Source organism: Archocentrus centrarchus, chromosome 16, assembly GCF_007364275.1.
Source record: "Archocentrus centrarchus isolate MPI-CPG fArcCen1 chromosome 16, fArcCen1, whole genome shotgun sequence".
NCBI lineage: Eukaryota > Metazoa > Chordata > Actinopteri > Cichliformes > Cichlidae > Archocentrus > Archocentrus centrarchus.
Genome location: NC_044361.1, coordinates 346,891 through 370,515, shown reverse-complemented (window position 1 = coordinate 370,515; position 23,625 = coordinate 346,891). Strand labels below are relative to the sequence as shown.

The following is a 23,625-nucleotide window of genomic DNA, read 5'->3' as shown; positions in this document are numbered from 1 at the left end:
GGAGCCATTTTTCACCACGACGTCCACGTTTATGGAGAAAATGCTGAGAACAGACTAAGCTGCACCTTTGCTCATTCATCTTTGGGAAGTTTCAAATAGGTGTACCCGCGTACAGGGGGAACAGTGGTGCAACGGTCAGCACTGTCACCTCAAGAAGGTTCTTGGTTTGAATCCACTGGGCAGCCATCGGGCCCTTCTCTGCTCTCTGTGTGGGTTCTTTGTGGCTTCCTCCCACAGGCCAAAAGCATGCAGTGGTGTGGCCATCCTAAATTGGCTGTAGGTGTGAATGATTGCCCTGCTACCTGTCCAGGGTGTACCCCACCTCCTGCCCCATGACAGCTAGGATGGGTCCAGCTGCCCGTTTGAAGAAGCAGCTGATAAAGTGGTTCGAATCCACCTTGGCCCGGGCCTTTCTGTCTGGGTGGGTTTCCTCCCACAGTCATGCAATTAGTGGGGTTAGGTTAAATGGTGATTTCTAAATTGCCCACGGGTGTGAATGGTTGTCTCTCTCTGTGTTAGCCCTGAGACAAGCTGGCAACCTGTACAGGTGTACAGCAGGGATACATTCCCCCCCGGCGACCCTGAAAACGATAAGCTGAAGAGAACGGATGGATTTTTTTTTTTTTTTTTTAAACCAAATATGAATCATAATGGTGACAGGATCCTTTTTCAGATACAGGCATTATTTATTACATTAAGCGTATATGTTGCTACATGTTCATCATTCTGTACAATTTGTCTTAGAAAAACTTTGAATGTGAAAACTGCAGTTTTGTCCTGTGAAGTGAAAAGAACAGTTATAGAACTGTATGCTACTGTGGCTTTGGTTTTTACAACAAGTAATATCAAACAAAGTACTTACAGATGTGGGAAAATTCATAAGTGAATAACCATTACAGTATATTATTGGTTTATTCCTCAAAGAGTACAATATCAGTTAATATGCCCTCATGTTGAGTCCATTTTGAGAAGGAATCAACAATAATGCCTTTACAAAATGAGTCCTAGCGTCATATCGCCTTCATTTCATAGAGAGTTCAGCACAGGGGCAGGGATGGAGCGTGCTTTGGCACACTTGGCTGCCTCTCCTGTTCAGGTGACATCATCCTCAGTAGTATGAGCTCAGGTGGGAGTGACTGGAAGGGTGTCTGGTCATGGCTGACCCAGGATAGATGGGGCTGTTGGGTGAGTTCCAGTATGATGTTGGAGGGGCAAAAAAGTTTCCAGGGGAGACGGGCATGGGTGCGGGATGGCCACCCATGAAGTTCATTTTGGGCTGGTGACTGTGGTAGGACTGGACATAGGACATCTCAGTCTGGTACTTAACAATCCCACCATCGGCTGTGTGGTTCTGGTGTGCCTGCGAGATGCCTTGGAAGTCAAATTTGTATGCGTAACGCTTGCCGTGCACCTTAGTCATGATGTTCTTGTCGTAGTAGTAGCGCAGGGCACGGCTCAGCTTGTCATAGTTCATGTTGGGCTTGCTCTTGCGCTCGCCCCAGCGTTTGGCCACTTCGTCTGGTCGGTCATCTTGAACTCACCGTTGGTGCCCTCCCAGGTGATGATGCCGGCATTGTTGCTGTCAGACAGCAGCTCCAGCAGGAACTGCCACAGCTGGATCTGCCCTGAGCCTGGGAGGGGAAACAAAGGAGAGTTGAGGCACTGGGCTCTGATTTACACTCAAAACAAGACGGCAAACGTACAAAACTGCACCTGTAATTATTCTTCCTCCTGTTGTAGGGGACACTTTTATGGATGTATGTAAACATAAAGACACATACAATAGGCACACTGAGTAAAGATTAAAAATGAGGTCCAAGTCCCCAAATCCTTAACCCTAATATTAAAATGTGATTTAGTTTATTTTGTTTGAACAGCCAGAAGGACAAAGCTGTTTGGGTTAGGGCAGCTTTGTGCCTCACAGGACTCAGTGCCTCTTGGATGTTGGGCAGCTCCTCAGCTTTTGAGTATCCCGTAATGTGTTTGCATCCAAAGAAGAGTCCAAACATTTTGTGTTTTTCAGCAAATGTGACCTTTTCACTGTGTGGCTTGGTTGAAGCGATAGACATCGGGGCAGAAACCTACCCACAGGCCTGTGAGCGCTGGGGTCAGGGAGCTTGTATGCACTTTGTTTGCCTGTTCGGTTCTTGGATGAGTTGAGGGCTTGGCCTTCTGTGAGGAAACAGCAGGGCAAACAGTCATTTTTGGTGAGAGGGAAGCCAGATTTTGCCTTAGCGTAAAGCGTGATGAAACTCTGACACAACAGCTGTTGCTTGATGTTTACTCCACTTTGGAAAGTAAGTGCATGTGTGCCAGCCCTGCTTGCTTTTCTCTCATGATGCCAAAGCAGACAGTGTAAAGGCCTCATTTGTATCATCCTTGTCTGTTTATCTTGATGACAGTTCAGAATCTTACCTGGGTTGGCTAGCCCGACTGCTGATGGGTCCTAATGTCTGATATGGGTCTGTAAAGAAGCAAAAGAATTGTTTTATATACGTTGTCACGTTATTTTATTCTTTTTTAATCTTACTGTTCTGAGACTTAAGTGCCCTGAGATGAGAGAAAACACATCTCCTTGTATTACAGTTCTGTATCTGTATATTTTCTCTGTATTATTGTAGGGTCTTCACCCACAATACAAAGCGCCTTGAGGCAACTGTTTGTTGTGATTTGGTGCTATATAAATAAAATTGAATTGAATTATCTGTTTTTGCTCAACTCAGAAAATTGAGAAGACCCGGTTGAGCAATCAGAGCTTATAGATGGGATTAAGAAAGAAAATCTGACTTTTTGGTGGTTATGCTAGTTTAGGTAACACATCAGGTTACTTTTGTGCACTAGTTTATGACCAAAGCTAACAGCATCACCATCACCCCATAATGTGCTTGTGGTGGGTTGGCTAACGAGAACATCATTTTTAAGATGGAGCTTGTCCACTCAGAGTGTAAAACAAACATTAAAATGATTTGCCATTTTTCCTACGATGGAGGTGAAGGGTGCAATGCCAAACCTGAGCCACAGAGCCACAATGGCCACATTAAAGGGAAATGGTTACAATAAACAAGGATCCTCCTTATAGTACATCTGTTTGAACACACTCATGCATGTAGTCTTTGTACCTTGGCCAATCCTTGGAGCAGGGTCTGTAACTCTTGTGCTGTGCTGGTGCTCCATGGAAGACCCTAAAAATAATAATAAAACTTAATGTGTAATTTTTTTCTCAGCTGTTCTAAAGCCAGAAAAAAAAAAGAAAAACTACTGTGTATTCATCATGAAAAATTAATCCTGTTTATCAGTTTTCTTTTTTGGTCATACCTTTGGGCACTGTAGTCATGGTGTTTGTTGGCCAGCTGTTTCTGCGGCTGATTTCATCAAAACTGTTCTCTGCACACACAAAAGGACCAGGATGAGACCAGACACTTGGAGCATAAGAAATCTTGATGTGGACAGTAAGATGGGTGAGCTATAGTAGGAAGGAAGTTGGTAAATGGAGACACAGTGATAAGACTCTGGAGGGCTTGAAATCTCCCCCAGGTTCTTGGGAGAGCATTCTTTTGTTTGGGCCACCCTTGTTGCCACAAGATTGTGAATTTTGTCCCAGGAGCCGAACCCATACCCCCTCATTTCCTTTGTCGGTGCAGCTGTTTCCTGTTTGAAACTGGCTGTTGAGTTTTGGACTTGTCAGTTTGGGGCCAACGTTTGTGTCAAGGAGCCTTCAGGCTTTAGACACTAGGCAACATGGTTCTGAAACTCAACACGTTATTTTTAAACCCCCTAAATCATTCAAGCAGTTCATCCCACTGTTACAACCCTGAACTCATAAGCTTTGATTCCATTCAGTTTTATTTATGTAAACAACAGCAGTGCAAAGTAAAAACCCTGCAGTACTGGAGCGAGAACCCCAACAATCAGGAACAAGCAAAGGTGACTCTCAAACGTTAGACACCCGCAGCAGGACCAGGCTCAGAGAGAGGCAGCAGTGACTGAGACGGGAAATGATGGCAAACATCAAATCCTGGACGAAATGTGTTGGATAAAGATCACAGCTGTGCAGTGTTAAGTACAAGTTACATAACCATGTATCTTTAATGCTGATGTGCTCTAACAGTACTCCTAACTGTACATGAAACCATCTCAAGTGTCTCAAGTGGGTCCTGAGGGTCATCGACCAACTATTAATCATGAGTCGTCACATGAGCCAAGGTGTGGGGGAAAAGGCATGGATCATTACCATCCCTGGGGCAAGGTGTGAAACCCCTGTAAGACACTACCCCCACCCCACCATCGTGTGAGCTATTGAGGTCTTCTCCTTTCCCCCTTATCAAGCATTCGAGACTACCATGACCTCGATGATAGAACCTACACAGATGTGCACATAAAGCCCTTTCTAGCTGAAGTAATGGAGAAAGTATTGAAATCTGGACACCTTGGAGACAAATGATGCTCAAATGTTGATGAAAGCAAAGACCAACTTTAATCCTTAAGGTGATGATCATTGTTCTGACTGTCAGCATTAAATCATTTGGATTATGGCTGCTCCTCAGTGTTGATGAGGATCTGGATGTCAGAAGATTTAAAAGTGTAAACAGGGTTCTCTTTATTGTGTTCATCAGTTTTCTCATGTGGTCCAAACAGATTCTAAATCAGATCCTGCAAGGAGAGCGTTCAGAGGAAAGAGTGTTCATATAACACACGAGGCTGGAAATCCCACCCCCTCCATCAGTGTCATTTACTGTGTGTGTTTGCATGAATTCTTATCTGATCAGAAACCTGTAAACTGTAATGTAATGTAATAAATTCTCTGAAATGTAAAGAAATGAAAGACTAAAAATAACAAGTCCCTTTGAGTCAGTGCGATTTTGACGTGGTCGTGATTACATTAATTGTAGCAATTAAACAAATGCCCCAAAATAAGGCTGTAATTGGTTTCTATTTGGTACAGACTTCATAATTGTGATGATTGTTTCATAAAATGCAGTTTCAGCAGTTGTGTTGTTGTGACCTCATTTTGAAGAATAACCACAATATTAGACTGTCCCGTTCAGCACTCTCACATCCTGCCTCAACTGCAAATATCACTATCAAAAATAAAATGTATATAAAATATATATAAATAAAAAATAGGGACAGTCCAGCCGAACCTCCACCTTGCATGTGTCAGGAGATTTTCTTGAATATAATGCAGGTAAATAATGAGACCAAACTTGGGGTGTTTAAAGTGGCAAAACCAAAAAATGCATCTGAAAAACCTCATCAGCCACGTGTCTTACCAGAAATCATGACCGGGTTACTGAAAACCTCCACAAACCGTGTTGTGAGCGGTTTCATGCAGGAACTATTTGTTTCAATCAAACTCCACCCACCAATCGTATGACAGAGCAGGAGGAAGTGCGTATCTACGTGTCACACGAGGTTGGTGCACGCTGTAAACACTGATGGTGTCTCTCTGAGCTGCAGTTAGCCAGCTCTGCACTTTTGCTGGGTGTGGATGCAGTTTTTTGTTAAATAACCAGTCAGCATTCTGGAAGGGCACAGTGCATTTTTTTGCCATTTAGTTACATTAAAAAGGAGGAATTTCCAAAACAACGTAGGTGAATAAACAGCACTAAAAGCCACAGCTTATGCTTACATTATTTTATCTGAGGTGAACTGCCCCGTCGATGTTTGTGGAAACAGAAGCAACAATGTTTGTGATGGATTATTTTAGGAGCTCATTGTACACAGAAAGAAGGTGTTATGAAGTATGTGTTGGGTGAAAATTGGGCAGAGGATGATCTCACCTGTTTTCACCTGTCTGGCGGTTGCTGCTGTGGTGGTGTGGTGTTGGTGGGAGTTGTTGGGTATGAGAACGTTGGGCTACCTGAAGCAAAGATTACATTTAAAAGTCAGTGTTAAAGTCTCTCAAACAAACACAGCCATAGTGCCTATCCTAAGACATTAAAACACTGTGAGGAGGCGGGGCTTAACTTTATTGTCCTGCCTACTAAAAGCATCACCTCCAAATGTCCCTACTGCCCCCTCATTTGAATTTTCTACGTTTCTGCATAAATGTACCAGATCTAGGAACCCATGATGGATGAATCCACTCAGACTGCAGTGATTGCTGCTGCTTCAGTCACACTCAGTGAATTATGTAATACAGCACAGATCCAAACTCAAGATTACGTATGTGTATTATACAAAACGCAGGAAACCTGCTTTTGCAAAGAGGAACAGTCGCCACAGCGCTTACTGAAGACCACAAATTTGGTTACCAGAACAACAAACGAGTGACGACATGTTCCTCAAAACAAAGAACATCATGAAGACTTTTCGCCTGAACCCGTTTCTTATTTTGTCGGCTTTAGTTCCTGCATCTGTAAATCAATCAATCCAATTCTGAAATAACAAATGCTGAACATTAAAACTGAGGAAAAATAAGTCTTAAATATCCAAATGCACACTTTCAGAAATGCTTTCTGCTACAATTGTTTAAGTACTTCAGAAACTTTCCATCACAGAGACATAAAGGGCCAAAAAAAAAAACAGCACTAAGCATGAGGGACCTGTGAGATATTATTATATATATTTCTGCTCTGAGATCTGCCCGACGAGTGCACAGTGTCCACTCAAAGACGGAGCTCAGACATGAAGCCTTACTCTGCCGGAGGTAATTGAGGTGCGACAGTAGGATGTCTGCATTGTAGGCCGACGTGAGCCGCATCATGTCCTCTTTGGTCATCTTGCACAGGGCCTTTCCATCGAGGGCTTGAAAAAGCATGACATCCACCTGCTCCAGGACGTACTCCTTGATGGCCCAGTCCAGCCACTGCCGCACGTGGTCCTGCGTCCAAACCTCGGGATCTGGAACCAGAGGGTGAAGAGAGGTGCTCCATGGTTTACTACACACTTGTTGGAAGATGCTTTTTAGAGGTGAACATCCTCTGGGTAATAAAACTTTCAAACAGGAAATTGTAGAATTACCATAAATGACTGATCAAACTGATTTCCTGTGAAATGTTACCTCTGTGGTATTTTCAGCTTTGCTGTGCTGTTTCACACACATTAAAAGCAGCAGTCAGGTCATAAACGTCGATTATCAATAAAAACTAACAGGGAAATCTCATTTTCAACATGTCAGGAAGGATCGTTAAAAACCAGCAGCCTGTAAACTTGAATACGTCCCACTGAAAAGACGCAGGAGAGTCGGCGCTGAAGAGGCTGAACGTGATCTGTTAGATGTCCTGAAAGTGCTGATTAACAGCGGAAGCTTCTTAGTGATTCTGATAGTGATTGTACAATGAGTGGTGGGGTGGGTCTAACCATGCTGTCAAACAGATAACACACCACTAACCAGAATTTAAATGTGTCCTGCTCATAAACACTCAGCTGTTTGGAGCAGGTCTGCAGAGCTTTAATAGGACACATTTTAAAGCCCATTAATCTTCTTAAAGTTTGTGATCACACTTATGGAATACTTACAAGCATAAGCATAAGCATGGATTCTATTTATTATGCATATTAAGTTGCTGGATGCCCTAATTTCCTTCAGGATCAATAAAGTATCTATCTATCTATCTATCTATCTATCTATCTATCTAATCTATCTATCTATCTATCTATCTATCTATCTATCTATCTATCTATCTATCTATCTATCTATCTATCGATCTATCTATCTATCTATCTATCTATCTATCTATCTATCTATCTATCTATCTATCTATCTATCTATCTATCTATCTATCTATCTATCTATCTATCTATCTAATTAGAAAGTTCCACATTTAAAATGAGCTGTTCTTTGGTCTCAGCCTTTTTCTGTTTCTGCTCTCTGAAGGACGCAGGAAACCAGAAAGTAAATGATGCTGAGCTGAAAACAGCTTTCACAGAAACATTTTTAGATGCAGACAAGCGTCTGTTTTATGTGCACATGCTCAGGGCATTAAACATATTTCATGAAAGTTTATGTTTCTTTTGACAGTTGGAATCATCTCTGCTGACTGAAACTAATGAGACTAATGTGTCACTGAAGAGCTGAAGCTTAAAATAGCTCAGAATATTTAAATAATTTTTATTTAAATAATAAAAATATCGATGAGTCTCCAACTGGTGACATTATTATTTAAACATTAGTGTCATTGTCATGTTTCACATGCAAACACATTTTATCTCCATCAGTTTCCATTGATTTTACATGTTTATCACACAGAGGTATGTTCTACTTTAAAACATTACATTTATTTTAATACAGTCAAATGCCACATTGTTTAAACATTATATATTTCAGCATTTAATAGTTAATTATAGTGCTCTACGAATAATATGCAAACTTTTGTTGCATATTTGCAGCAGTTTAAATGTCTTTTACTATAATCTAAGAGGATGCTTCTTCCTTTGCCTGCACACATTGTTGTTGTTCACTTATATAATGCTGATTATTGGACTCTTTAACCTTATTTTGTGTGGGTGTATCTCATCCACACAATCTAAGAACCTGACATGTTTTTAAGCTATTAAATCAGCGGCAGCTTCGGCTCAAGCTGATCTATTAGAACGTGTCTGGTCTGATCCAGGAAGTTCATTTCCAGCAGCAAACAATGACTTTTTGCTGTGAGCTGCCCGTAATATTGGAGGAGGTTACCCCACCCTTCAGCTCCTGATTGTTCTGATTAACACGTGTTGCTGTGATGCAACATCCGTGCATTATCAGGCCGAATAACTGTGCTGGTGACTCACTGATGATTTTACATGAATTTTAAATTCCTCCACCTGTGTGTGGCTGAAACGTGCACTGAAACATGCTGTTCATGTACTGAGTCTGCAGGGATGAAAGACGTAGATCACGTGACTCAGAGCAGCGCTGATCGCGACAGCCAATCATCTGAGCGTCCGTGCGACCGTAGAAGAAGAAATCTTTTTTTGAGTATGATGACAATGTAGCAGCTGCCACAGTTCAGCCTTTCCTTATAAAACTTAAACAAGGAAATAAGAAAAATGTTCTAAAACCAGTATAAATATGTATATCAAACAACACAAGCACTTACAGGGGGATAAATATGGAACAAATATACAAAATATACCAGCTGGAAATGAGATGTCGCTGTTTAATCAGCGAGATTCCTCCCTAAATTAAAAATCCACCATGTTCACCAATATCAACACATTTTTTCACATCGCACAACAACTTACATAAACTTTACCTTGAATTTGTCGCAGTGACACATCCTGTTTTGTTCACATCCAGCTGATGAATATCAGCCTGCTGTGCATTAAATGATAGAGCTGCTGCTCTTCTGTCCCTCAGATCATGAGACTCTTTGTTAGGCAGGTACTGTAGTTTCTAATGAGTGTGAGGTAAATATATATTTATATATAGATGTAGTAATACCAATGAAATATAGCTGCATGTGACTGCAGTTATATTGCTAATGTGATCCCTGGTGGGATATTACTGTGAAATCTGCCTGCATGTCCTCAGCAGCCTCATCTTTGGGCTCAATGAAGTATTTAGACCATCGTTCTTTATAAAACATAATAATTAGAGCTGCAGTATGATTCTGTCAGTGTTTCTCATATAATCTCCATAAAGAGTTTATTCCTGTGAAATGGGACTGCACGTCTGCCTAAACTGTAACAGGGGAAACCACAGATACAGTCTACAGATACAATAAATTACTATAGCAACAGTGCGAGGCTAATGACTTCAAGCATTTACTTTACTATAATTCTGTGTGTCTGTAAAAATCTGGGTTGCTTTGCTGTTAATATTACAAAGAATGGACATTTTTACAGTTTGAAGCTCAGGATGCATTTTAATTTATGTGATTTAAATGTAACAGAGGCAGTTTTAAATAGCTTTGCATTGTGAAAAAAATGTGTTTCAAAGGTTGTATCAATAATTTGTATTCAATTTTTTTTATTATAGACCTGAAAAGGGAAGCAGGGTGATTAAAACTGAAAAAGTTGATGCCTGCTCATCTCCTGCTCATTCTCTGTTTGTTATGATCTGAGACCTAAATTTGCACTTTGCACTTCACACTTCTTTTTAAACCCTGATGTCATCTTGTCCCACAACTACCAGAAAGCTGCTACAGTTCATGTGTACTGCTTTGGAGCAGCATTTGTTTTAAGAGAAGAACTGTGTGCACATGCTCTGATTCAGTTACTGCTGTTGCACAAGCCCAGTGAGTGCCCGCTGTTAGGAAACCATCTTGTGATGGGGATGGTGTTGCATGATAGAAGTTCAGTGCCGGCTTGTGTGAGTGACTCAGCTCACCTGCTGGCACGATGACCCTCTTCTCCTCGGTGGTGCTGCTGGGCGGGGTGGTGGCCTGGGGGCTGACACGGGGCTCCGTGTAGGAGGAGGCCTGGTATTGCATTGGGGCCCCTTCATTGCTCATATGCCTGGCACGCTTGGTGACGCTGCAGTCCACCGGGGACTCCCTGCTAGAACCAACAGAAGCGAGAGGCTTCAGTCAGAATCTGATGTGCCATTTTGATTTTTAAATGTCTCATAAACTCATCATTATTCTGTATAATGAAGCTCCACTACCAATTCAAATTATGAAGAGAGAAAAATGTCTTTCATCCGGCTGCATTTCCTCTGCTAGTTTTTGCCAATCTGCATGTGATGGGAGGTCAGTTTAGTCAAACTGTTTCTCAGCAACAATTTCCTCTGAAAAGGCCTGAAAGGCCCGAGAGGAGTGAAAGGAGTGAAAGGAGGAGGCGTGCACGACAATTTAAAGCAGTGATTTTTACATATAGATAAGTTATAGGAGCATACGGGTGCTCAGTGGAACTGTTGTGGGGTTAAAAGCTCTACTTAAATAATCCAGTGTAGATTTCAGTGTACTATACACTGAAATCTACACTGGAAATTACAAATCACTTTTTAAAAATGTCTCCTGTTGAAGTTTAATTTGTTACATATTCACGTATCCTTGGTGATCGGCTTCAGAGCTGAGGGAGTCTCAGGATCCTGAGTATTTTAGCTAACTGGAATTTTACAGCAGCCCAAATCTCACTGAGCACAGAAACACAGTACACACAGTACTGATATTATCTGCAGTTCACTAGTTCAGTAGGTAAACCTTTTGAGTAGTGAAACTTATTAGCTGCATATTCTGTATTTATAGCTTTCTTTTGTACATTTACCATCACATTAGGTGATCAACAATCAGATTCATGTGATCAAAGTGATGTTTGACACTTTCCTGAAGCACAGCTGAGAGTAAAACCCCGTCGAGAATCCTCCATTCAGGTCAAAATGGAAACTGTTAAAGGCAAATAAATCTAACAATCATATTTTTTATTCTTGAACTCTATTAGAGTAGCTTTGCATAATTCATCATTCAGAATAATCCTTATTTGGATTTCAGGTTTAGTTATCTACCCTTCCATTTATGCCATCTTTGCTCTGATTGGCTGCCTCTCACAACACAAGGTTAGAAAAGCAGGTGGGTGGGGCTTCTGGCTTGCAGCCTCAAAGGAATCACTTTTACTGACCTGGTTATTTGAAAATGCCCATTTATTATGGGCAGCCAGCTCTGCAACAGCAAATATATGAGAAAAAATAAGAAGTGCCATAATTAGTGAACTTTAACAAAAATGAAGGCTGATGGATTTGATTAAAAATGGACACAAAACACAGTCTAATAGAACCAAACGCTAAAAATAAGTTTGCTTTACTAAAAGTATTTTTTGTGAAATAAAGAATATCTTGTTAGCTCCACATAACTGATCTATATGAAAAATGTAAGTCAATAGTGATAAAAAAAAGTCCTCAGTGTAAGTATCAGAAGTACTCAGTAAAATGCCATATGTGATGGATCATCATTAGACTGTTGCTAATGTGCGTGCAGCCTTTCACAGGTGGAAGTGGAGGCAGATAAAGAGCCGACATCTACCTTTAAGTACTTTAGTGGTTTTAAACTGAAGAAACTAAATAACTGATTTATAGTTTATTGTTTTCCAAATGAAACTCTGAGAAGTTAAATTAGATATAATGAAACACTTTAGTGACGGGTTGGAAAACAAAAGGTTTTTGTTGCTTAATATAATCTTCCTCAGCAGAAATGACTCATGTTGTTATGAAGCAGCAGAGTGTGACTGTAGTGCAGAAGAAAACCACAGTGAGTCCACACTTCGTACTGATGGTGGAAAATACAAAAGCATGCCAGAGGTGCTAAATGATGGGAGGCGCAGGTTTGTGTTTGGGAAGCGAGTAATAAACTAATATTTTTGGAGTCTGGAAAACCCGGCATGCCAGCGTGGACCTGCGCTCCCCTGTGGCCTCGGCCCGGCCTGACTCACCTGGTCCCATTGACGTGTTCTCCTCTCTTCCCAGCATTCTGCGGTGCTGACCCCACCCACTCCTGCTCGGTGGGGTCGGGACTCTGCTTAGAGGCCTGGCTGAACCCGCCGGGTGACGTCATCTCAGTCTTCATGTGCATGGCCGGGGCTGCGGAGTAGGTCGGCTCGAATATGGGCTGATCCTCGCTCACCACGGACAGCGCTTCCTGTTCAACAGAGTCAGAGTGAGCCGGGTCAGACCTGTGGAAACTTTAAATATATTTACACGCACTCTGTTTATTCCACCTAAACGAGCTGTCAGTCCCCTACACCAAAGCATTTCAAGCTTATTCGTTCCTGCGGTCATAAAATAATAAATCTGTGTCACAAATATGTAGTTTGATTTTAAAGAAGCCTGCGAGCTCCTCTGAATACCAGAGAACCTAACTCAAGAAGTAGGAAGGAATGAATTTGTTAGCAGCTATTGTGAGCAGTGGTTTATTAAGAGCATTAACAGTAACAGGATGATGTATGGGTGATGGAGTCAAAACAAACGAGTGTTTTTAATATTTCTGGACAACAATGGCAGAGAGGAAACACATCTATCAGATACCTGCTGATGCTTTGAGAACAACAAAGAAAAAGAACTGATCCTGTTACTGTTGCAGCTGCTGTGTGTGAAGTTTGTGTTTGTGGACTTTATTCAGACCTCATTTGCATTTCAGTTTCTGCTGCTTGGAGCAAACTGCTGCACATGCTGCACAGAGCAGGTTAGACAGATCAGTCCGTTCTGAATGTGTTGAAGACAAATCGAATCATATTTGGTTCAAAGCATTTTATTAGAAACAATCGAGTTTTAAATCTTTGCATAAGTGAAATGATTGTAAACCCCGTATGTGAGACCAGGTCCCGCAGATGATAACATGTGGGTTTCTATCATTAATAGATTTGCTACATTGTGACCAAAAACAAATGAGGTTATTTAGACTTTGATGTCTCAGTTATTGCACACATTAATGCAACATAACTGTGCATTAATGCGAAGGCTGGTTGGATCAGTTTTAATGGGATCTGCAGAAACTGAAGAATTTACACAAAAGCAGAAAACTAGATTTAAATATTGAAATTCCATCAGAGGAACGAAAAGTGGGGGATTTATGTGTATTTACATGGAAATATTGTTATTACATGTCTAGTTTAAGGCTTTGTGTCAATAATTACATGATAATTAATGTGGTTTTATTGTAAGGAGCTTGTCTCTGTGTATATTTTACAGTCATTGTGTTGAAGTTGTTGTGTGCATCTTCATAATGTTGCTACAGCTAATCTGGAGCCTACCAAAGATGATTCTGCTTTTATTTTGGACAGTCAGAATAATCTTTGATTATTAACAACACGAGAACTTTGAGTAAAAACTCAAATTCAAAAAGCTCTGAAATTGTGTAGATTTCATGTACCACAAACTGCACATTTAAAAAAAATCTGCAGTTTTTCTGAGCTTAAACTGACGTCTGGAAACAGGTCTGCAGAGGGTCGGATTGAACAATGTGAACTGATGTGAACTTTGGAGAGTTTTATTTCTCCACTTCGGGTTCACCTTTGTTAATCTTCTGTTCGCAGAGAAGCATTACTGTGTGACTGCTTCCAACTTGACATGCATGTTTAAAAAGCTGCAGCAGGTTATGAAACCACTACACTGAGTGCGACATGAAGAATAAACGGTGAAAGCAGCCAGGAGGCTGTCTAATCATAAAGAACATCAGTAACCTTAACCACAGTTTTATTCTGTCGTTAGGATCGGGGTTGCAGGGAGGGGGAGGGTGGAGTCTGATTGAGATTTAAGTCCGTCTTCCTGTGCTCACAACGTGGCTTCAAACCTCTCAAAGATGGCACTTTGATCCCACGCACTCAGGAGGGCAGAGAGCGGACCTGTTGTTCTGTCTGCTGCTCAAATTAAGTGCGTGCATGTGTGATGCGACCACGGCAGTCTAAGTGGGTGCGAGTGTGTGTTTGTTTAGAGGAGTTGAGCATTGTCTTTGGGCCTTGTACGTCAGTGCCGTGCTTTTCAGTGGCCTACAGGAAACCAGGCCGCCATGTGCACAGGAACCTTTTGGCACAGGCCAAGGGAGAGGAAATGGTGGAGGGGGGCACGGTGTAAAAATGTGGGTCATCTGAAAGCTGGAAAACAACCCTGTGGTCAGTAGAGGAGAGGGGGCCGGGTTCGGTGGACATATGAGTATGAGCCCTGATTGAAGTGCCGCCATCACATTGTTTTTCAGTTTTGCCTCTGTATGTGTGTGTGTGTGTGTGTGTGTGTGTGTGTGTGGGTGTGTGTTTGTGAGTGTGTGTGCGTGATTGTTTGTGTGTGAGTGTGTTTTTTTTTTAGCTCAATTGTTGCCTGAGCATTGTGAACCACATCTTAATGCATGACACAAAATTTGGCATTTCCTCCACGCTGCAGACAAACTTCCACAGAAGTCAGCTGCTGTGTGATGGATGCACCCATTTTCTAGAAGAAAGTGACATTTTGATTTCACTTCAAACCACGATTACATAAAAAGTTGCTCAAGGTTTAAAGACAAAAACACAAAAAATATTTAGCACTGTCAAAACCATAGGCTGTACATAAAAGATGGCTGCCATCTCCAATTGGTTTGTACAGTCACATTTTGAAGCCTCAAATTTAATTTTCAAATATGAGGCTCCAAAATTTGAGATCTTTTTTGGAGCCATAAGTGGCCATATTTGGATGACACACTGTACACTAACTAGGTGTATAGTGTGTGTGTCCACAGACACACAATTTAATTAAACAAACAGTCACTTCAAGGTGCTTTATATTGTGGGTAAAGACCCTACAATAATACAGAGAAACCCCAACAGTCAGAAGACCCCCTATGAGCAGCACTTGGTGACAGTGGGAAGGAAAACTCCCTTTAACAGGAAGAAACCTCCATCAGAACCAGGCTCAGGGAGGGGGGGTCATCTGCTGAGGGGGGGGTGAGGGGAGAGAGACAGGACAAAAGACACACTGCGGAAGAGAGACAGAGAATAAAAACAGGGACGTCAGGTAAATTTCACCCACGTCAAACTGTTACAAAAAACTCATATTAGTGCTGCAGAGTGCCTCCAATAAGGTGGAACATCTTAACAACATCACCTGATCAAATCTGCAGAGGTGAGAGAAAAATTCACCCCCGTTTAGTTGTTAGGAATGGGGAAATGAGCTCAGACCTGTTTTTCTGCTTCAACTTGGATATTTTAACATCTGTGGGGTTTCACTCAAGTGGCCATTCGAGGAACTGCAGGCCTTTGCTTCCTCTTCCAGTTCTAGAGGCTACTGCTTGGTCAATACCCATAATGCAACATGACTGCTGACAGCACTGTCAACCGCCACTAAGATTGTTTTTAGTCTTTGGCTTGATTTAATGTGTATTTAATGTGGCGCCAACCTCGTTCACAGCTTACAGGAATATTCCTGCAGATGGAAAACCAGCAGCAGCGTCTGACACATGATGCAGGCAAACCAAAATATTTCTAAGTAATGACTAGAAGGGAGCGTGTTTTCATGTGTGACTGCATGCTGTGCTGCTCAGCTTTATTCTGCTGTCCTCTTGCTGTCGGCCTGTCCTCTCACTCTGAGGCCCTGTACGCTGTGCAGAAGTGAAACAGTTGACTGAAGGCGGGAGAAAACTCGCTGCTGACAGCAAATTCTCACGAGAATGCGTGATAGGAAGCAGTTGTGTGCTGTGGTTAAAGATGATTTTTTTTTTTTTTTTAATTTAGAGCTCAACATTCAGACTGATACTATCGTCACTTGCAGTTGCTCATCCATATGTTTGCTCTCCAGCAGGGTAGATTTGCTGAAAGCTCATGCACACTCCCGCTCTTTCTTTATCTGCTTTCTCGCTCCCTCTGTCTTCATCTCCTCTGCTCACTGATACAAACACACCAAACTGCGGCCTGACCGCTGATGCCACAACTGACTTCCTGTTGAGAGCGTTTCAGGCTGTTGCTCGGTGACACAAAACTGCTTTTAAAAACATGACCTTCTTGAAACTCTGTCCTAAAATTTACACCGGCGCGGCTCTTCGGCAGCACACGCTCTCAGCTTCGAGGGCACAAACATGAAGTCCTGCATGGAAACTTCTGACTCGGCTGTCAGCAGCCTTGTAGGTTGCATCACTGCAGTCGTGATCACGGGCTCGTCACTACACGGATTTTCTTCATCTTTATAAAAAAGCGTATTTTTCGATTAGCCACTTTTAAGCATGACTCAAAATCCCTTATGTTCTAAGAATTCCCTTCATAGCTCCAAAAGTCATTCTTTCAGTAGAACATGAGCATTACAACAGAGGCTGAATCAGATAATGTTAGGTAGTAATCATGTTATGAATCAGACAAGAAGGGTGTTGGTGTTCAAAACTTCTCCGTTTTTTTTCATTTAAAGGAAATTTCTCCTCGCATGAACCGTGCTGCAGTTTATTTGCCTTTATTTTATAGTGGAGCTCACTTTGGGAACCACAACCTCTAACTAGTGACCATTCCTGCTGTTTAATAGTCTAATATTAATATTTCCTTGGTAGTAATTTGGTTTATAAAACAAACCAAAATGTGTAGAAATGCCTAAAAGGCCACAAACAGGTGGGAAATTAAAGGAAACCCACACACAAGGTCTTAGTAAGCCAGAACATCCTGAGTCTGTGATCCTGTGAGGATCTGAAACTCCATTTTTCCGGTTATTCCCGAATTTGGTGTTTGGTGATGGTTGTGTAGACTGCTGTCTCGCATAATACAACACAACAGGTGTTAACCCTGGAACACAAACACTGTGAACTGCTTTGTGTTGCTGCTGTCTGAGTTACAGCCAGCTGCTCATTTTTCCATCAAAAACTGCAGTTTGTTCGACTGTCAGTGCTGCAGGGACACGTGTCCCAGGAAGAGTTCCCAGTTCCACGATTTATTAGTTTCCCTAATTGTTCACATCATTTTAGAGCATTTTAAGATTCACATCATTTCATCAAAGCATTCAGTGAAACCTCCTGATCTCCGGGAAAGCACCGTTATCCCGAATCAGGAGGGAAATGTTTCCTCATAGGAACAACTTTGAATGGATTCACAGGGACTCTCACCTCTAAGAGGGCAAACTGACCCAAATACACACACACACACACAGAGAGAGAGAGACTGAACAGTTATAGATTAATTTGCTGTTGATCAATAAATCAGGTCAGCAGGTAATCTGAAGGTTTCTGAATGGTTATCAAGGCAAACAGAATATTTCTGTAACACGTTTGTAGATGCAGAAATGTTACATATCTCTAACTCTAAGCAGGACTGAAGGGGTTAAAGGCCAGAGAGGTCGGTAAGCCGCCAACCCTCAGCTGGAACAAAGGATGTGGTTAACAAGTTGCAAAAAGCAGTTACATGATTAAAATCTGTTTTATATTTAGTCGTTTATGATGCTCCTCACTTCTTATGTTGGGGTGAAGAAGCTGATTCGTTGATACATGTTGATGTATTTTATCCTGTAAAATCTGCTGCGTGCTGCCTCAGAAATAACCTTCAGGTTCAAATGAATAAGAGTGCAGTACAAAAAGGATTTATATGCATCCATCATTAAAACTGTTGTTTTGGTGCTTTCTGAGTTCCTCTTTCCTCCTCTCAGTGTTCTTGTTTATAGAGACTAAAGGAGTTTTACTGAGCTCCTGCTTACATTATCTTTCTCATTACAATGATTTCAGCTTATTTTAAAGGAGCAAATAAAACTAAACTGTAGTTTAAAGGCCGCTCACGCGTGTCTGCTACAGCAGAAGGCCACAGATCACGTTGTGCAAAGGCACAGCCCTTTGTCCTCGCCGTGTCTGAAGCAACAAGTGGCAGAAAAGCAGAAGTAAAAGTGAAGCTGATTTTGCAAAGACTCGAGCAGCTGCGCTCTGTGCTGCACAAACAACGGTGCGGTTTTCACAGCTCGATCCTGACAGCACGCAGGCCTCTGCAGGCCTCTGCAGGCCGCAAACGCAGCCGGGCCTCATCTCTCCAACTCCCAGCCAGCGAGTGAGCAGGCAGCCCACAGTTAACACCGCGCAACGCCCCACTTTGTCCACTTTCTGTCTTTCAAATGGAGGCTTTGCTGCCTCCATTTGACTTTTTTTCTGGTCCAGGGAGCGGAAATGTGTGCGGAAAGTCTGAGGTTTGAGACAGGAAGCCTGCTGCGTTCAGATAACGACACCTGACAAGTGCTCCCGTTTGCAGCTATAAATTATTCTTAAAATAACCTCCAACACAATCAACAGCTACAGAGTTCAGGAGAATAATCATCTGGATAATTATATCTATAAAAAATCATCAGCAAAGAATCCCATAAATATTCTCCCACATTTAAACGGCAACAAGCTAAAATGAAATTGTGTCATAAAGGCTTTTATCAGTAATTTAATATCTAAATATCAATACGGCCTCGTTTTCGGCTTTTCTCTGCACTGACCTTTAATCAGCGTCCTTCTCATAAGGAGAAACCGCGGAGCGCGTTCGTGTTTAGCGCCCAAAAACTGCGAGCTGCACATAAAGATGGATGTTAGAAACAATTCAAGAAACATCGAATAATGACTTCCTGCATCCGTGGAGCCATTTTCTCCAAAAGTCTTTGCAACAGGCGCGAGTTTTAGCTGCGAGGAATTATAATAATTCTAATTCTAATAATTAATTTTAACAAATTCATCTCAGTAGTAAGATTGTGTCGAAATTAGAAAATCGAGAATTACAAATATTACAGAGCAGAAATGTAAAGATAAATACGCACAGGTCCGTGTTGCATATAGTCGCACATTTGATAGAAAATAAGGGTGAATTTGAATATTTGTGCGCATGATCCGATTAAAAATAATCGTATTTTCCCCTCGTTGCGCAACAATCGGTGCTGATTTCAGTAAAGAGTTCGTATTCTCTCTGACACAGAGGCCTTTATTTCTGCTTTTCTCAGAAGATAACACATCGAAACGATTAACGGTCGTCAGGAGAAGATAAACAGGTGTAGCTGTAACAGTGTGAAATACCGGTCATCTGATGGAAACGGGTCCTCCTGCTCCCATTCGGTCCATGGCGACTTCACCTGCCTTACGCGCCGCAATAACGTCCAGCATCCCCTCATTTACTTCATCTTCGTTAAATGAAAGAAAGCAGACCGGTGAGTGCTCAGTAACTTCACCGCCTAAAGCTTCTTGTTTTTGTGGGTCCGCGGATGGTACGAGGAGAGCTCGACGAAATCAGAAAAAAATCGAAAGGCGTGCGTTTGGAAATCCTCTTTTACGCGCATAACCGGCCACCAATTAGTGTTTTTATCTGAGTGTAAAGATGTAGTGGTTAGTTGTGTTATTATAGAGCCGACATACAACCACGAACGGGAAGGAAGAGGAAATTTTGTACAAGAAGGAAAGAGTGGGGAGCTCGCATCACCGCCTCGACTCTCTCACTCAGCAGACTCACGGCTGCTGTGGGTGGCCGCCTGTCATCTTCAGCACCGGCGGCAGCGGTAAAAACAAACCGGACCTACCTTTATCGTACAGTCCATTGCAGCAGCAGCCTCGCGGTCTTTGTCATTTAGTCGTTTTGGGGACTGTTTCAGTTAATTTAGCCTCCTAACCTCACTTCAATTCGTGCACGGCTGCATTGGCTCTATGGCGCAAACCATTGCAGTAACAATTTTTGCTCACAGACCATAACCGGATGGCAGGTTTTTTTTCCCCCTCGCTCTCTCGCTCTCTCTCTCTTTCACTCTAAATTGGGAAGTGAAGTCACTGCGAGCGCTCAGAGCAGTGAAGTTATTCTCATGAAACCAACACCTCCTGCTTAGGAGGAAAACACAAAGCTCCGTTAGATTCATGCAGCAGCTCGCTATCGAGCTTTTTATTTGTGTGTTCACGGTTGGTGAAATATTAAGAATTTCATTGCCACTGTTACCCGTATATGACAATAATAATAAACTAAACGAAGAAGTCCAAGCATCAAAACTCCCCGTCTGAATCACGCGAGTCTGTAAAATGATTTCAGCTTATCGGAGCTGATGTGTGACCCAATATATTTGTTAGAATATATTATTGTAATATATATATGCAGGTTTATATATAAACTCATCTTTGAGACTTTAAACCCACTGGCTTTGGCACACAGTTTGATTCTAAAAACCGGATCATCATAACAGCTGATATTAGACTCGATTAAATCTGTTAAACAAAACTTTATTAAAGGAAATGAAGAGTCGTAAAAAATACGTCTTTGTTTTAAGTTTGTGGGTTTAGTTTCATTTTTTAGATGTTTAAATATCTCACTGCACTGAATCCCGTCAGCCTGCAGCTTCAGTCCATCTCTGCTGATCTGTTCATGTTTCAGCAGTCATGCTGTCAAATCAGCTGCTGCTTAAAGAAGGTAAGAAATTACTGCAAGTTTTCATCTTTATTCTTCACTTAAATCTATGACATCAATCAATCTTGATACTGGAAAATGCTGCTGCTGATGTTAATGATACAGGCCTGAGCACCGCCTCCTTCCTTCCCTCTGCATTTATAATAAACACGTTTCATCAGAAACACTTTGTGTTCATTGGTTTGTTTCAGCAGACGTGTGTGCTCTAAACCTGCAGCAATGCTGGCCGAGCAGTTTACAGCCAGCTCACTCACTCACAAACTAAATCAGGTCATTTATTTATTTATTTGTTTTCTTTTATTCATTTATATTAATTTAGTTAATCAGGTCTTTTTTGAGCAGAAGGTAAATAATTCATGAAGACTTCACCTACCAGCCATAAATCTGTATTTTCTGTCTCTGGATCTTTTTTTTTTTTTTTTTTTGTAAAGTTAATATTAAAGTTATATTTACAGCTGCGGCTCCGGATTCCTGTTAGACTGCCACCTGCTTGTGTCTGAGATGCAAACTGTTTGTTACAGTAAGCCTGAAATATGCAGCAGATTAATGAGCATCACGTGAAATCCTCGTCTCTCGTTTTGGAGGCTGATGTTCTTGTTGCAGGGTTGGAGTTGGGGCGCAGTAACAAAGTAACGTTTTCAGAAGCTTCAGTGGAAAAAGGAACTCTTCCTGGCGGCAGTTAAAGCTTTGGCAGAGCGCGTCAGCAGTTCATAAAATTTACAGCCACACTTAATCAGGAGGTGCTGTTTGATTCAGGCCTGCTGGAGCAGCAGAAGATACTCAGGAGTAAATACATCGCGTCTATTCATTTCTATCTCATTTCATGCTCTTCGGAGCTTCTGAAATACATACACAATGTTTTAGGCACACAGTGGTGGTCAGAAATCTCCAATTTAAGTTTTTAAGTACAAATAAAACTTTATCGATTCCCTGCTGGGAGGATTAGGAACTACAGATTCAGGGATCAGAGCGGCTAAAACTCCTCAAAAATACAAAATTAATGTTTAAAGTTTGTCTTTGTTAAATTCGTGTTTTTCCTGTTTCAGATTTTAGGCACTGCACACATTTGGCATGAAAATAGAGCCTCTTGAAACTGTGAGCTTTAATGGTGATAATGTGACCTTTCTAAGTTCAGGACTCTGGATTATAACCTGTGCTGGTGAGCATCAGAGCATGGTCTCATGCGTTTGCAGTATGAAATATGAGCGTAACTACAGGTGAGTGTAATCTGCTCAGGGCAGCATTTCAGGTATACAAACGTGTAACCACAACACGGTGATGACATTAAACAGTGATCATTGTCCCTGTAATGATTTTGTCATGTGTGAAGTGAAACTGTGACCTACAGTCAGAGCCGTCAGATTATCATAAAGAGTAAAATAATACAGCTGCGTGTGAGGCTTTTACGCAGATTCACTAAAGGGAAAAAGTGTGTCAGACTTTGGTGTGAGTGTCAGAGTCTCTGCCTCCGTGAAACAAACTGAGCTGCTTATGAATCTCTTTTAAGGATCACAGTGAGCCGGTTTGTGGCCCACGCTCTGAGACCACTTTCATTTTGTGCACTCGTGATTTGGGTCGTTATTTGGATATCAGGAGATTCGGTCTGTGTCATGATTCCCGGCGGAATCCTGAGCTGACACTTTGCTGTAGACGGCTGTTAATCACTCGGGCTGTTGTGTAACTTTATCCCGGCTGTGTCCTTGTGCTGGGGTGGGGCTCCCAATCACGACTCCCATCTCCACGCACGATTCAGCCGGCTGCACTTTTCCAGATGTGTGTGTGTGTGTGTGTGTGTGTGTGTGTGTGTGTGTGTGTGTGTGTGTGTGTGTGTGTGTGTGTGTGTCTGAATAGCAGACATGTTTGTTTACACAGGCCTCTGGGCTCGGCCTTATCTGCTGCAGCCACTCACGCCGTGATTTCAGGCTTTCTTCAGCGGCTGCTGCGTGTTTTTTACGGGCCATTGTTTAGTCGAATGGTTTCTAAAGATACTGAGATTTTTTCTTCCTCCCACCTCATTAAAAACGCTCTGATTTCCAAAGGCTCCACTTGAACCCCACCCCAGTTATTCAGCCAGACAATCAGAAATATGTTGAAGTATTCAGCGATAAAAATAGACGCGACAAGCCCGCGCATCAAATCTGCAGCTGTGTATGTGGAACTATTGATTATGTTTAACGAAGCAGGCATTTCTATTTTTATTCATTGAACTTTATTATCTTTATTACTTGGAAATCAAGTTTATGGATGGTACCTCATTATTTTGCCAATGATCCATCGCTCGGTGGATCATTGGCAACAACTCTGCAGATCAGAGAAACCCACGGAAAAAAGACTGAAGCATTAATCAATAATCAGATAGTTTATCATTGAAATGTTCGGTCTGTGACGTTTGTTTTTGTCATCAGTCTAAAGGTCTACGTCATAGAAAACTGTGACAGGAAAAATCTGTTACTTAATGATTGATCAGTGATCAGAATCGTTGTCTATGAATGATTGTCATTAACTGTTCACTTAATTGACTAATTTAGTCTATATGAAAAGTTTAGACTCCTCTTTAAAAACTAAGACGTTCATGGCATCATAGAAAAGTGTGACGTAAGTAATTAACGACCATCAGATCTGTTAATCTGAAGCCTAATCAATGAACTGACTCATAATTCCAGTTTTGTTTCTTTTAATCTGTTTTATTCCTACAGATGACTTTAATGCGTTTAACAGCTGTGATGTTTCATGTGGTATAGAATATGACTTTAAGCTAAAGTGTAACATGGAGCTTAGAATTTAGTATTCAGTGGCTTTATAATCTCCGTGTATTTACCCATATTTATATTTATTGGCCTCTGAGGGGTGTGTGGTTCTCTGGCTGTGCAATGGATTTGCACACGTTTGTTTCAGCCCCACAGTCGCCTCCATTCAAGCATCAGTCATTAA

General features: G+C 41.7%; 1 protein-coding gene across 1 annotated transcript; it reads right to left on the bottom strand.

Annotated features, from left to right (window-relative positions):
* Nucleotides 1-665: 665 nt before the first annotated feature.
* On the bottom strand, nucleotides 666-19,985 carry LOC115795090 (retroviral integration site protein Fli-1 homolog). Its single transcript, XM_075074433.1, is given in 11 exon segments — nucleotides 666-1,524; nucleotides 1,527-1,631; nucleotides 2,416-2,428; nucleotides 2,430-2,464; nucleotides 3,120-3,182; nucleotides 3,316-3,382; nucleotides 5,766-5,860; nucleotides 6,640-6,843; nucleotides 10,259-10,428; nucleotides 12,295-12,500; nucleotides 19,826-19,985. Coding segments are annotated over 11 exon segments (1,392 nt in total). The 5' UTR covers nucleotides 19,844-19,985; the 3' UTR covers nucleotides 666-1,108.
* Between the last annotated feature and the right edge of the window lie 3,640 nt (nucleotides 19,986-23,625).